The sequence below is a fragment of the Aythya marila genome (genome assembly GCF_965140915.1).
Source record: "Aythya marila genome assembly, chromosome: Z".
Classification (NCBI taxonomy): domain Eukaryota; kingdom Metazoa; phylum Chordata; class Aves; order Anseriformes; family Anatidae; genus Aythya; species Aythya marila.
Window position 1 is genome coordinate 58,238,158 of NC_139080.1, and position 14,295 is coordinate 58,252,452.

Below are 14,295 nucleotides of genomic sequence, written 5' to 3' on the forward strand. Positions count from 1 at the left end.
ACTGGTTGTCCACAGTTTTTCCCTGTGATACCTTACTTAACTTTTCTGTTGTGATTTAGTTTCCTGTTGAGTTACCTCTGTCTCTGTCAGTCATTCCAATTTTCTCAGACAGCTTTTTACATCAATACAATTACTATTGACCTGCACTGTAGTTTGCAAGGTGTGGGTTGTTAAAGAAAATCCAATATTGTTGCAGGTGGTCTCCTCTTCGCTGTTAATGGAATGCCTTACCCTGGAGAAGCAGAACCAGTGCAAGGATTTGTGATGAACTTCTCTACTGGAGAAATAATTGATACTTTCGTTCCGCTTAGAAAGGTAGAGTATTGCAGAGTGCCTGGTGTATGTAATTATGTACAGGAGATTGTTGGTAACATCCTACTTCTCTAACTTTTATACAACTATTACAGGAAATCAGGTGTTTTAAAATGTATAGTATTCAAAGGAATTCCTCATAATCCAAACTTAGTGGAGATGCTAGAATTTCAGATCTTAGTTTCTACATGTATTAAATGCTCAAAAATTACACCACCTTTGAGATGATCCCTACAGATAATACCTTTAGTTAAGATAAGTTCACTTTATTGTTGGCAGATAGTTATTAAAAGCTAATTTAAAAGAAGAATAAAGGTCCAGAAATATTTATAGAATTAGATACTAATGTCCATTACATGTCCAAAAAAGTGTATTTCTATGCAGGAATAAAACTGAGTTGTATGGTTACATCTGTTCTTTGTAGAAGATTAGTTTGAGGGCTAGATGTTATTTATGAAGTGTTGTGCAAAATAAAGTTTTAAAATGTTTCTTAAAAAATATATAGATTGTCTTAGATTAAAGAATGACTCCCATTTCTGGGTAGCACATATGCTCAATGATTTGCAGCCCAGTTTTAAGGGATACTACAGAAAGATATTTCTTTTTAAGTATAGCAAATAGCTGTACTGTCTACAAACTGACAAAAACTGAGAGTGGATTTATCATTGTTTTGAGATTCAGTGGGGATTAGATAATGTTAACTATCTGTGCACAGTTACAGGTCACTGTAGAAAATTACTGTATTAAATGTTGACTTCAGACAGTAGAGCAGGTGTACAGCTTTCATAAGGTGATCCAAGATCAGTCTTTAAACCAGGAATAGCTTGGCACAAGACAAACGAAAATACTCCAAGTTCAAACTTCTTACTTCTGAATTGTTTTTCATGTATTTATGGAATATTATACATACAAGTAAAATATTCACTTTTTTTCCTTGATTTGGGAAAAAAAAAAAAAACTTATAAGAAAGATAATGAAAAACAAAATTTAAGTGATGAAAGTCTGTCTCATTTATTAATGTTTTGGAAGGATGAGTACTGAAATCTTCAGCTAATACATAACATCTGTTATATACATCACTTCCATCCTATTTGGTTCACAAACAATTTCTCACATAAAGAAATATAGTTTGGATTACAGGGATTATTTTCTTTAATTATTTTTTTTTTGTTTTGATGTTGTTTGTTTTTTTTTGGTTTGGTGGTTTGTATTTGATTTTTGTTTTTTTTTCAGTAAGCAATTCTTTGTGATAATGGTGTATACAGGATGCACTATTTAGTCCTGAGATCTGAAATAGACCACTTACCAGAACTTACCCTGGTAAGGTAGTTCACAATACTCAGTTTTCCAGTCTACTCACGAAAAGGAAAAATTCTTAATATGACAGCCATAGTTGCTGAAATAGATCTAGAAGTGTTGAGAATCTTGTTTTAGGAAGGAATCTAGACTAAAATAGTACATCCTCAGGAAAGGTATTTAGGCCAGAACAACACATGTTAACTACAAAGATACTGCCTTATCCCAGGTTTTTATTCCAGATTCTTTGGTTTCTCAGTGGTAGGAAAGTGAACTGCCCCTTACTCTTGAAACCTTTTTCTGGGAACAGTAAAAATAGTAAAAAGAGTAAAAAATAGGGAAGAGACATTTATTCAAAACAGAGTCAGATGATTTTTTTGTTCTTCTCGTAGTTTTACTAATTTTAAGTTGAAGATGGGTTAGGTGCTGCTTTGGAATGTGCTTGTCATGTGGCAGCTTATTGCTTCTCATTGAAGTTTCTCACTTAATTAGTCTGTAGGTATCAAGGACAATAACTCAGGTCAGGGAATAAATGTGAATTCTAAAGACATGAGAAGACCATTCTGGATAAACTAAAAGCAACATGGCCAAACTTATTATCTTTTTCTCCTGATCTGCCCTACAAAAATTGCAATGTATTTTTTGTTAAATTCTGGTGTTTCATTCATTACACTCCTAGATAGCAAAATAGGATCCTCTGTTCACCTGTTCCAAATGTTATATCTGTAAACAATAATAAACTGGCATAGCATTCCAATATGCTTCCTTGATTTAAAAAAAAATAAAAAAATAAAAAAATAAAAAAAAACAAGTTAGCTCAGACCTTTGCTAGATTTGGTGGAGAATGAATGGTCTAGTGTCAATGCTTACAGCTGCTCTTGGAGTACATACACTGTACATCACTATGTAGTATCTCAAAAAGTCCACCTTTTTTGATATTTCAATTTTCTCAACATAATAACTTACTTACCACTGTGTATGTGCACTATGCATATTATATTTCACAGGATAAAACTAAATGCAAGAACATAAATGTGAATTGTTTAGCATGAATGTATCTGATAATCTCTAAGATATTATCCCTTGAGAAGGCAAACATATAATGGAAATGTAATTCCTCTTCCCTTCACTCACATTAGACCTGCTGTTTTTTCCAGGACTGGATATGACAATGTGTAGATAGCTAAAAGTAATCTGTCACTCCTTTTCTTCACAGAGCTTTGAGATGCCACATGATGTAGTTGCTTCAGAAGACAAAACAGTATTCATTGGAGATGTTCATGCCAGAACAGTGTGGAAGTTTGCATCCACAGAAAGTATGTTTTTTGTTCTTAATGCCACAACTTCACATTTTGTATCTTGAGATCAGTGTCACTTATCTGGTACTGGTTTAATGACAATGATTTAAGTACAGAACAACTGCAGAAGTTGTGTAAAGTGATTGTTCTTCAGCATTACTCTGCCAAAGAAGAGTCCAGGATGTGTGAGCTAATTTTTCACAGGAGGAGAAATCCAAATGCATTTGCCTTACGGTAGATTTGTACCTTATCATATCAGTATATGCTTAAAAGTATGAGGTTTTTTGCATTTTAGGTCTTTTAATGTGTCATTTGCTGACAAGTTCACTGCTTTCTTTGAAGTTATATCAGAAACTCTCAGGGGCTGAAATAAAAACAGACGTCAATTTTAAACTTCTTTGGGAATATTTATCATTAGAAAATTAATCTAGTATAATTTGAAACCCTATTCCGATCAAGGGGAAACACTTCCCAGTTTTAATCCACTAACCCCCAAGCCAAACAGCCTGACATCAGGGAGAGGAACCCGATGAATCAGGCATCAGTTTAGTAGGATTCAGAGAGAGGAATAAAAGAAACAAGAGTATGTAAGGATTTACAAATATACTTTAAAGGAATAAAAATATAATCTACTGTTACATTATATCAGATAAAAAATGTATGAGGGAGAAAGCCTCAGGCTTCACGGTGTTAGCCAACCAGTAACAATCTGCTATTATAAATAAACTTCTGACTAAGCCAGTTATTCCACATTTGTCTGTTTATATTTTATTGATTTTCTTATGGGTCATCTGGTATCAGATGCTGTTAGTAACAGGACACTGGACCAGATAAATTGTAAGTCTGACTGGATATGGCTTGTTTCTGAATGTATTAACCTGAAAAAGATCATTTCTAGACTTCTATTCAAAGAAACATAAAAACAAAAAAATAATTTATTTCTTCATCACTTAGAGGTTAGATGAGAAAAGTCCATGTATCTTATTTTCTTTTTGACTGAAACTGCAGTATAACATTGCAGTAGCTAAAGAGTCCTGATTCAACCAGTCTTTAATCCGTCATGATTTTGATTGTAATTAATAGTGATATTTTTATGGGACTCCCTGAACCCTTACACATGCCCATAAAGTGTCTCTGTGGCATTAAGAGTTAATTATTGCAAACAGCTTTTATGAATCAACATCTCTCTTTTTTTTTTCGTGGTATTGTAAGCTATTGAATAGTTTACATTGGCTCTGCTTGGTGAAGTTCAGATGCTAATAGGATTGTTTACTGTAGGATTGTACTGTACATTTGACAGAGCTAGCAGGAAAATGTCACTGAGTGTCTTCAAAATGTCAGTTGTCCTGAAGAATAATTTTGTTTTACAGAAATGGAACATCGGTCAGTTAAAAAGGCTGGTATTGAGGTACAGGAAATAAAAGGTTAGTCTGATTCTGAATAGAAATGAAGGAACTGGTATTTTCACATAGGCTATGACTGTTTCTGCCACCCTGGAGGAAAAAATGCTAACTAGTTTGATTGTTGTTTTGTTTTTCGCCACTGTTTCATACAGTTACTGTACATAAACCAAGCTGCCACAGGTAGTAAGACAAAGCAGCTTGTAACCATTGTACCTAGTAGACACTAATTTACAACCAAGCAACATTTTTTTTTTCAGTGGTGATGTGCTTCACAGACACTAAGATGAAAATTTAACTAGTAGATTAACTCCACATTACCATCTGGTATGTGTGTTAGCCCCCTTAGATGCAGAGAAAGCTCTGAAATGTGAGTGTTACTCCCCAGCAACCTTTCCCTTGCTCCACAGTTCTCAGACACCAAAAAAATGTTCAGAAGTTCTTAAGTGGTTTTCTTTGGTTGAATTCAGTGTTTCTGTGGTTTGCTTCATGCAATATACCAAAGATTCCACCTGCCAATTACAACATATAGTAGAATAAACTAGGCTGGCCTTATAAAACAGTGAAATTCTTACTGTGAGAACTGTTGTCCTTCTGTTTTATCCCTATTGGTACATCAGTCCTCCTGAAGCACTCAAAAGGGCAAGTGTGGACAGCACAGCATCCACAGTATAGCTAATCTAGGGATATGTCAATGCATTTCAGCTTTCTTTAGGAAGATACCATGCTGGCTGACATTTCTAATGCTACAGGGAATCACGAAATAGTATCACATGGGTAAGAAACAGTTTTTAAGTAAGAAGCTCTAAAGGGAAAATGTGGAGAACTGAACCACTCCTCAGAGCTGGGCAAGGTGCTAGTGGAAAAAAAGTGTGTTACTACTACTTGAACAGACAGCAGGTTATCTTTGTAGTAGTGTTATATGAAAATTGAAGCCTCTACTGTTCATCCAGAACAGAACGTCATTTAAAACTTGTTACAGAGTTAACAATTGTATTCAGTGTCTCCAATGCAGCTAAGATCTGCTGTTAGATCAAATGTTAAAATACATAGCAGGACAGTTTTATTCATTAAAAGTTAGCATGAAGAATGTGATCTTTTATACACAATCACAACACTGTGTAGAGGATTTTACTGAAATTATTTTTCTTGCGGTAGATGGAGTGATAACAAAATATCCAGGAGTGAGTGGGTGCAGTCTTCTAAAGCTCTACAGACTTTCAGAGCCAAAGGCCTTTCATGGGATTTAGCTGTTAGGAGAATTTGACTCTCTGTCACAAACTTATTGAAAATAAATATAAATGTTTTCCTTTTTGTCCGTGATAATACAACACACACTGGATTTCTGTATTTATTGTGGAAATGTTAATACCAAAAGGAGATATTTAAATGATAGTAGATCACTATCGTTAGATCACTATTTGCCAATACGCCTTTTTGCAGGATTTGCCCATATTTTAAATGGTAGATGTTTTTTAAGGCAAAAATCTCCGTGACACTTCTCCTTTCCCCATCTGAGAAAAGGAGAGGGCATTCTTGCTGGAGTGGTATCGCTCAGACTCTGTCTTATATTTGGGATAACATCAGCAAGAGCTAAAACTGGTTCCATAAATGTTTGCCTTTTGTTTCCTTGTTGTTCATCACTTCTAGCTTGTTTTTTTCTTTAGATATTCTAGCTTGTTTTTTTCTTTAGCTCCTTGTTCTTTGTTGCTTGATGCATATGGATTGCCTGTTTAAATTGTCTTCTTTTTAAAGAATTGGAGACAGTTGTAGAAGCCAGACTGAAAAACAACCCAGAACCAACAGACCCTCTAAAGAAGCAGGAAAAACAACATCTGGTCCGACAGGCCAGCACTGGAGTTTCCTTTGTTCTTATTACGACTCTTCTAATTATCCCTGTTGTTGTCCTGCTGGCAATTTTAGTATTTATTCGTTGGAGGAAGACAATAGTCTATGGAGGTAACCATGACTAACAGTCTTTTATTGTTCATTTAAACACATCGCTGAATATTGAGGGACAACAGTATGAAGAAAGAGGCCTGCTGTCCCTTTTCCCTTGTACACAGTTGTGGTGATGCTGCATGCAAACTAACCATCAGCATGCACACAACAATGCCTTTCACCTTAAGCCACCATTTTTTCACAACGTGTCAAATGCTTTCCTTTAATTGGCATCAAAAATACATTCATGTTATTGTCTAGAATGCATTAATTTTAATACTCAGTTCAGAATTGATTATTCAGCTTGGGATCTTTAAATTCTTGACAACAGAGGACTCTGTGGGTATTAGAGAGGCATAAAAAATGCGAACAGATAAAATTTCTGAGATGGTATATTCTTATTCCCTACCATCTTATGAATTTTGAGATGTTTCCATGATGCACCTTTCTCCATTGCTATGAGATCTTTGCTTGATAATTACAATGTTATGTAAATTTGTTCTTAATTCATATTATATAATAGCATTGTTTCTGAGACACTGACAGACTGTAGTCGAGTTTGATCATTACACTTCTTTTTCTTCTTTTTTTTTCTGTATGCCATAAACAGCTTTATCAAGATAAACAACAAAAATATATATATTTTGGCAAATAACAGTACTGTCATTGGCTAGGACATACTGTAAAAGACTAGGTAATTAAGCAGTCTGATAGTGCAACAGTGTAACTGAGCTGGATGTTTATTTGCTGTGTTAAAATCTGCTTCAGACTGTTTTCAGTGTTCAAGCACTTGGTGTGCTAATGCTCTAGACTGTTACAGTACTGTCATTAATGGTTGTGATCTACAGCGGCATCTTCGCATTGGATTCTGATTGAAGCTGTGTCTAAATTTACAGTGTCGAAGAGTGACACTGGTAAAATAAACTTGCACAAATTTATGGAAACTGAGTACTATATACAGAAAAACAGTTTGGTGGCATTTTATTTTTCTTCAAATCAAGGATAGCAATATTAATCAGGGAAGAGTATACTCTGCTGAACAAGAGTATATATCCTCCAACATATCTGAAGAAATTTACAGATCGCTGTCTTTCAAGAAAGCCAGTCATGCCTGAATGGAATATATACCACCTTCAAATGTCACACCGTGTTTTTCAGTGTGCCAGAATGTAGTGCATGTTATAAGTTACAGCTGAAGTGATGAAATTCTCAGAAATAACTTACATGTGAATCTTCTTAATGGCTGAATGGCATAAAATAAGCATTTGTTGCATGATTGTTCTGTTAGGAATTATAACTTCACCTTAATCAAGAAGCTGAAAATTCAGTGTTCTTAGTGCTGTTGATCAATTTTTATGAATGTCTGTGCTCTGTGTCAGAAAATAGAGAAAATTACTTAAACATAGGGTATGATTTTTAAGCTCATTTTTTAAATCTACCTTATTTTTCAGCTGATGGGGAACACAAACTTGACTCAAATTCGAGCAGAGTTTTAGGCAGACTTAGAGGTAAGAAACAGTTAAGATCTTATAAGCACTCAGTAAATGAAGGCTTTTTCGTTTGTTCACTTTTTGCGAACAAGAGATTTGACGGAACTTTCTCAGAACAAGGACTCGGGGGCAAACCACAGGTGTTCTGTGGAAGTATCTTTTAAAACTCCTCATCTGTCAGTATCTGCCTGCTGAAAAGGATGTGTCACTACCACTGGAAGATGAGTGGTGCTCATAGCGTATCTGGTGAATGGGATGAAGTGCTCTGAGATTATGGTCAAAATGACAAGGTGGTAGGAACACAGATACCTGCATAAAGACTCTTCTTAATGGAACAATGTATGCTGGAAAAAAAGTCATTTGAAACTTTTATTTTAAAGACGAATTTCCTTCTCTTCCATAATGTATATAATTAGTTCTTTTGCCTTTTACTGACCTTTAAAAAAAACTTTCTGGAAGGATACTTAAAAGAAGTGCTGACTGCGTAGATATTTATTCCCCCATACAAGAAAGCAAAGCTTCTGACAAGGGTTTCTTTTCCACAGGGAAAGGTGGTGGTGGCCTTAACCTGGGGAACTTCTTTGCAAGTCATAAAGGCTACAGCCGAAAAGGGTTTGACCGACTCAGCACGGAAGGAAGTGACCAAGAGAAGGATGAAGATGATGGCACAGATTCAGAAGAAGAGTACTCGGCACCTCCACCCCCACCAGCACCTTCATCATCCTGAATGAAGACAACCTTTGCGTTCTCCATTATATGATTCAATCCAGAATGTCAGATTCCATTTCCCTTAAGCACGTTTAAGATTTTTGTGTATTTAATTGTAAACTGTACTAGTCTGTGTGGGGCTGTACACTGATTTCTTTAATTTTTGTTTGGTTTTCGTTCTGTTTTTTAAGTGGAGGAGTGTATGGAAGTTTCATATCAGTGCCGTTGTTTTTTTTTATGTGAACATCTTAATAAAACAAACAGTCTTCTTCTAATTGCAGCACTGATTTAAAGCAGTAGTATTTTCTCATATCAACTTGGGGATCTTTTCTGTATTTGTAAATAAGTCGTATTACCTGCTTCAACAAAGTATTTTTCCTATAAATATTCAGTTGCCAATTTCTTTTTTGTGCCTTTCCTCTTCAATGTCCTTAACCTGTTGCAGTACAGAGAAAATACAGTGCCACAAGAAAATGAAGCTGCTAAATCTTCTTCTATTTTTTTAAAATCACTAGCATTATATTGCATTGAAGAAAAAAAAAAAAAGTATCTATTTAATTGTTTTTTCTTCTTCTTGACTTGATGTGTTTCTGGGATGTCTTATTTTTAGATGGTACCACTGTTAGAACACTATTTTCAGAAGCTGAATGTAATTTGTGTAATAAAGTGTTCGCAGAGCATTAGCTGTCAGAGTGTACTTTGGAATTTTTGCATACTTTCTAAGTTTTTTGTATACAACTTTTGTAAAAGTTACACAGACCACTTAATACAGTAAAAGATTTAATGTCTTCTACTAGCAGATAAAACGTGCTATTTTGTATGGAAGCTGGAAAATATTTTGCTATGTCACAAGGTTTGCTTTATTGGGGGGGTTGTTTGTTTTTTTTTTTTTTTTTAAGACTAATAACTAATATACATGTACAAAGTCAAGCTTAAAGATTTAAAGAGGAAATATACTTGTATTATAAAACTGCAGGGTATTTACTTTAATAAAACATGGTCACAGCTAAGAGGAAACCCGTGTCTCAAATTACATACGAAAATTAGTCAGGGTAGGCATCAGTGCTACCTGATTTGTAGTACTGATTTTCTTGTTTCTCCTCTCTTCCTTTTTCATTCACACAAGAGTAGTCCCGATTCCAGTAATATACTCCCTCTTTGAATAGAAGACTTCTGGAAGAGCTGCTAGATAGATGACTCACACAGCCAGGATAATTAGGTGTGAATCATTGTGTGACGCTGTCACGATTTATCAGTCTAGTTTGAGGATCAGAGCATGATTAATCTTCTTTTAAAAACTGTATTATGAGCAGAGTGTACACAGCTGTAATTGCCACAGGGTTTTATGAAACTGCTTCATTATCGTCATTGCAGGTGTTGTAACGGACTAGTGCTGGCGATGAAAAGAACTCCATTTCATAGCCTGTATTCAGTGTTGCTTCCTCTCCAACTATTTTATATTTTCCTAATGTTACACTGAAAACAGAGTTTTTCTGTCTTGCTTTTGGAAGCAAGGCAATGTTATTTTAGCTGTGGCTTTTGGTCATCTTATATAAGGATAAAGACGTAAGGTGGAAGGATCTTTTTTAAATTTTCTGGAAAAAAAAAAAAAAAAGTAATTACTAGTTTACAGGACGTTTCTGATGAGAGCTATTAAAGCTGTGGTGGCACTGCTAACATAGGTGGTATATGTGTCATCAAATCTAAAAGATCATCAGCTTTTTATCAGACGTGATCAGTGAGGATGTGTTTTTCTATCACGTGAATAGCTCACATTATGCCAATCTGATATTGGGTGTTCTTTGCTTCCAGGTTTTAGATTATTGAAGATTATATATAGCTACCTCCTTCCTCCTGACATTTATTTTATCTTTATCGCCAATTGAAAACAAAAAAAATATTGAGAGAAGAGTAGCTGAACACAGTTCAATGACAAGTATGAGTGAGGGCAGAGTAATTCAACACCAGCCACAGTCCCTGCTCGCCAGAATTCAGAGGCTGGTTTCTAAAAGAAGCCATGGGCAGACAGCTGGGTTGGCAGGCAAGCTACTGCCTCCCAGCAGCGAGTACCTCTGAGGGAAGGGTGCACCTCTAAATTTGTGCAGGTACGGTGGCAGAAAATCTGAACCTGCTTAAAGGTGCTGGATGTTCTTTCTCTGTTACTCTTAGTAAGATGCATCTTAAGAATACAATAAAGGAAGACTTTAATCATCGCTAGGATTTTAATAAATGAATGGACCATCCTCTAGCCTAGCAGGTTATAGCTGCTAATACTGTTATTTATATATTAAGTGTTGAATGCTGGTTATCTGGTCTCAGCTAGTGGATTTGGAATGCCTGTGATTAATTAAATTACAGCAATTGTCTCTGGTAAGACCATGTTTTTTAATAAACACAGACTTGCCCATCTTAAAACTCCAAAGACATGATGCTAACTTTCAAGAGCTGCTGATGGCTTTGAGATGGAAGAATCTTGGCTGTTTTGGGGGCTGAATATTGCCATTCAACTTAGGCTGATGAGCCAGCAAGGCACTGTTCTCTGTGGTGGTGCAGTACCAAGCGTATCTCCCTGTTTTGAACAGGGGCCCTTGGGAGTGGTAGGAAAGGCAGAGGCTGCGCGGAGCGGGCTACCAGTGCAGGGTGATTCAGCAGCCAGCTGCGAGCCATCTGTGTGCCAGCTGCACGTGGGGCACATGGAGGTAACTGCAAGCAGTCATGGGGAGAACTGGATTGTAGTGGGCAGGTAACACCAAGTCACCTGGAGGTGTCCCAGTTAAATGGAATTCATGGAATTACCACCCCAATTAAGCGGCTATCCTTGCCACAAGTATCATTAGGTGCTAATTGATTCCTTGGGAAGCATCTTGATTAAGTAGGGTTTTCTAATTATGCTGTGCACTGTAGCAGTTAATGAGGATTTATAGATCAATACAATAAATGGCAGCAGCTTCTTTCTCGGCAAAGATTTATTTATGTCTTATCAGAACTTTTAGGTCAGTAATATCTGTCATGTTACAGTGGGTTAGGATTAAGTGTTGGTCACAGTACAGAAACCATGTACTGAAAGAAAAAAAAAGTTCATGTCAGTTAAGAGCTGAAATTATGCTAGTGCACTTTCTATGTAAAATAGATGGTAGTAAACCCTAAAGTTTTAGCACCCTGGTTTTCCTTTATGTATAAGCAAGCCTGGTTTTTGTTTGTTTGTTTGTTTTTAATTCTTAAAAGTGAAAATATTTTTTCGTCATTGCAAATTACCAAAAATTGTAAGCAAAATTTATGTTATGTTGTAACTGCTCTCAAATTCCTCCTCAGTTCCTGTGAAATACTGAGATTCATCTGCATAACCAAGCAAAACCTGCAAACTTCTTGCTGTTTCTGGACATTGGGCTTTCAAAACAAAAAGAAGCACTTACCTGGCTTTGCTACACAAGTATTTGGAGAGGTGCATGGAAGAGCTATATCAGACACAACTTGCAAGTTGCTCTAGATGTTTCTAAATACTAAACTGATCTTTTCTTCAGGTCCTTTCTGCTAGTGTTTCGATTAATTTGTTGCATGTGAAGCAACAGATTCTGCAAGTGATCCTTTGAGTGATTTCATTGAAAAAAAAACAAACAAACAAACGAAAAAAAACCATAAAAGACGTAGATGCAAATTTTTTTTAGGGACCTACGCCAAAAGTATCATTTTAACAACGCCATGGAACAATTTGTTCCTAGCAAATAGGCGTAACAGTTAAGCAAACTTGGTAAACAATTATTAATTGCTGACTACAGTTAGTTTTCAAACTGACAAATATGAGAAACTAAAATCTTTTTAGTATTATTATTAGAATGTAAAAGAAAAAGAAAAGAAAACAAAACAAAACAAAAAAGTAAGAATGGGGTATGGCAACCCATGTTCCTAGCCATCACAAGCAATAGCAGGTTGAATCTGTTTTCGAAATACATGGGTGTTAAGAGCAGAACCCTGTCCCAGCCACTGCAGGTCCAGCCCACAGTGCTTTGATAACCACAACTGCCACAACATTTGTTATTGCTTTCTTGGCATGTCCTAAAGCTGCAGCTCAGGAGAGACTTGTTTGCTTAAAAAAAAGTCTTAATGCAAAAAGGACTGGATCCCACAATGTTGCGATTTCTTTTTAAGTTGTGTCTCTTAGGTCCCACCCTGCACCACTCACATTGAACTGCAAGGGTGGCTTTTTCCAGGCACTTCTCTGTAAGATCATGATCACAGCCACCAAAGTTCAATGGGTACTTAAAGAAGGCTGGATCTCAGGAAACTGCAAAGCTATACTGAATATTTGTCACCAGTGGCAGTTATGGTGTGAGCTACCTAGTGTTCCAGCAGACTATTTTGATACATATCTTACATGAAAGGTCAGGCATGCAGCATTCAAACAACGCTGGTTGCATTGCTCCCAGAAATACATCTATATCTCCATAATTATCTGGCTCCAGTTAACATTCTGATGTTTCCCACTCCATTACCTGCCTAAGGTTTTGCTGACTCCCTCTGCATGAAGAAGCAAAGAGCCAGTGACACAAAAATGGCAGGCAGATGCCTGTGCTATTTCCCCAGGAACATTTCTACCTATTCAATCATACTTTATTTCTCCCTGCCCCTCCACACACAGATGTCTTTTAACTAGTCCTTGAGTTAGTGGCTGCCAGTGCCCCCAAACCAATGTGCCAGCAGGAGGCAGCATGCTCCAGGTTGCGTTTAACCTGGTGGCTTCCAGAACCTTCCTCCCATCGTTGTTTCCAAAGGATTTCCCTTCCCTACCTGCAATGAACTACAGCCCACTGACAAAATCAGAAATGTGTTGACTCAGCCAAATGCTAAGCCTGTGTGTATGGCTACAGTTACATTTGAAGTAAGCGTTAAATTGTTAATTCTTTTTCAGTTGACATGCTAAAACTGTTGTGTAACTACAGAGGCAGTGCCAAAACACCGATGTGCAGCCTTTTATGAGAGCATAGTCTGGGAAGGAAATGCCTTCCTGGAGAAACAGTTTTGGTAGCTGCCCCACTTTCTCAGTGCCTCAGAGGCTGAGGCAGTGCCGGGCGCAGGGTGTGAAGGCCTCCAGGACAGGCGACCACCCCACAACCACACCAGGTACCTGGGCCCGCAGAGCATGGAAGTTAAACAAAATGGAAAAACTAAACTAAAATACCGCTGAAAGTTTGCCGAATCCTGTCCTGTTGCTACAGGAACAGTTCCTGCTCTTTTTCTAGGTCTTTAATCTGTGGAAATGATGGATGGCATCTGACAAGACAAACATTCAAAGTCAAGTTAATCCCTCTGATGGGGAACCCCGTGCATTATTAACCACCTATCACTGAAATTCTGCGCAAAATACAGAACTCATTTTTCTGTGGACTTTTTTTTTTTTTTTTTTTTTTTTTTTTTTTCTAGGAGGTTTTCACTGCTGTGCCTGCCAGCTTTGTGAAGTTATGATTATTTTTTTTTTTAGTATGCCTGAGAACTGACATGGTGCTATTCATTTTGTACAGAAGGCGGCAGTGAGGCGTAGAGAGATTTAAGGCATAAATTGTCAAAAAATGTCAAATACTTTGAAGTACTGAGTTTGTGAAATCTGATTTGTTCCTTTTTAACCCACTTGCATATCACTTTATACATTCAAGGCACTGCTTCTTGCTGTCAGCTGCAGTTCTGGGTACTCCCTTCCTTCTGATCAAAGCTAAGCAATTCTTACCAAGCACCAGAAAAGGACCACATACATTACAACCTGTAAATTATGGAAAGTTTTATCCATGTGATTTGTGGGCCACTGCACTGGCAATCTGCAGCAGGGCAGCACTGCCTTGCAGACGGAGATTGCTGCAC

The 14,295-nt window shown here is 36.8% G+C and overlaps 1 protein-coding gene across 7 annotated transcripts in view; it reads left to right on the plus strand.

The window, feature by feature from the left end:
- The window catches only part of PAM (peptidylglycine alpha-amidating monooxygenase), a 151,254-nt gene extending 142,129 nt beyond the window's left edge, over nt 1-9,125 (plus strand). For 6 of the 7 annotated variants that reach the window (XM_082782565.1, XM_082782563.1, XM_082782561.1 and 3 more), the window contains 6 exons: nt 197-315; nt 2,825-2,924; nt 4,277-4,330; nt 6,062-6,265; nt 7,699-7,755; nt 8,283-9,125. In XM_082782565.1, the coding sequence (XP_082638691.1) occupies nt 197-315; nt 2,825-2,924; nt 4,277-4,330; nt 6,062-6,265; nt 7,699-7,755; nt 8,283-8,464 (716 nt within the window). In that variant the 3' untranslated portion in view covers nt 8,465-9,125. The remainder of the gene's footprint in view (nt 1-196; nt 316-2,824; nt 2,925-4,276; nt 4,331-6,061; nt 6,266-7,698; nt 7,756-8,282) is intronic. The other variant, XM_082782566.1, reaches the window with a different exon arrangement.
- Nucleotides 9,126-14,295: the final 5,170 nt, after the last annotated feature.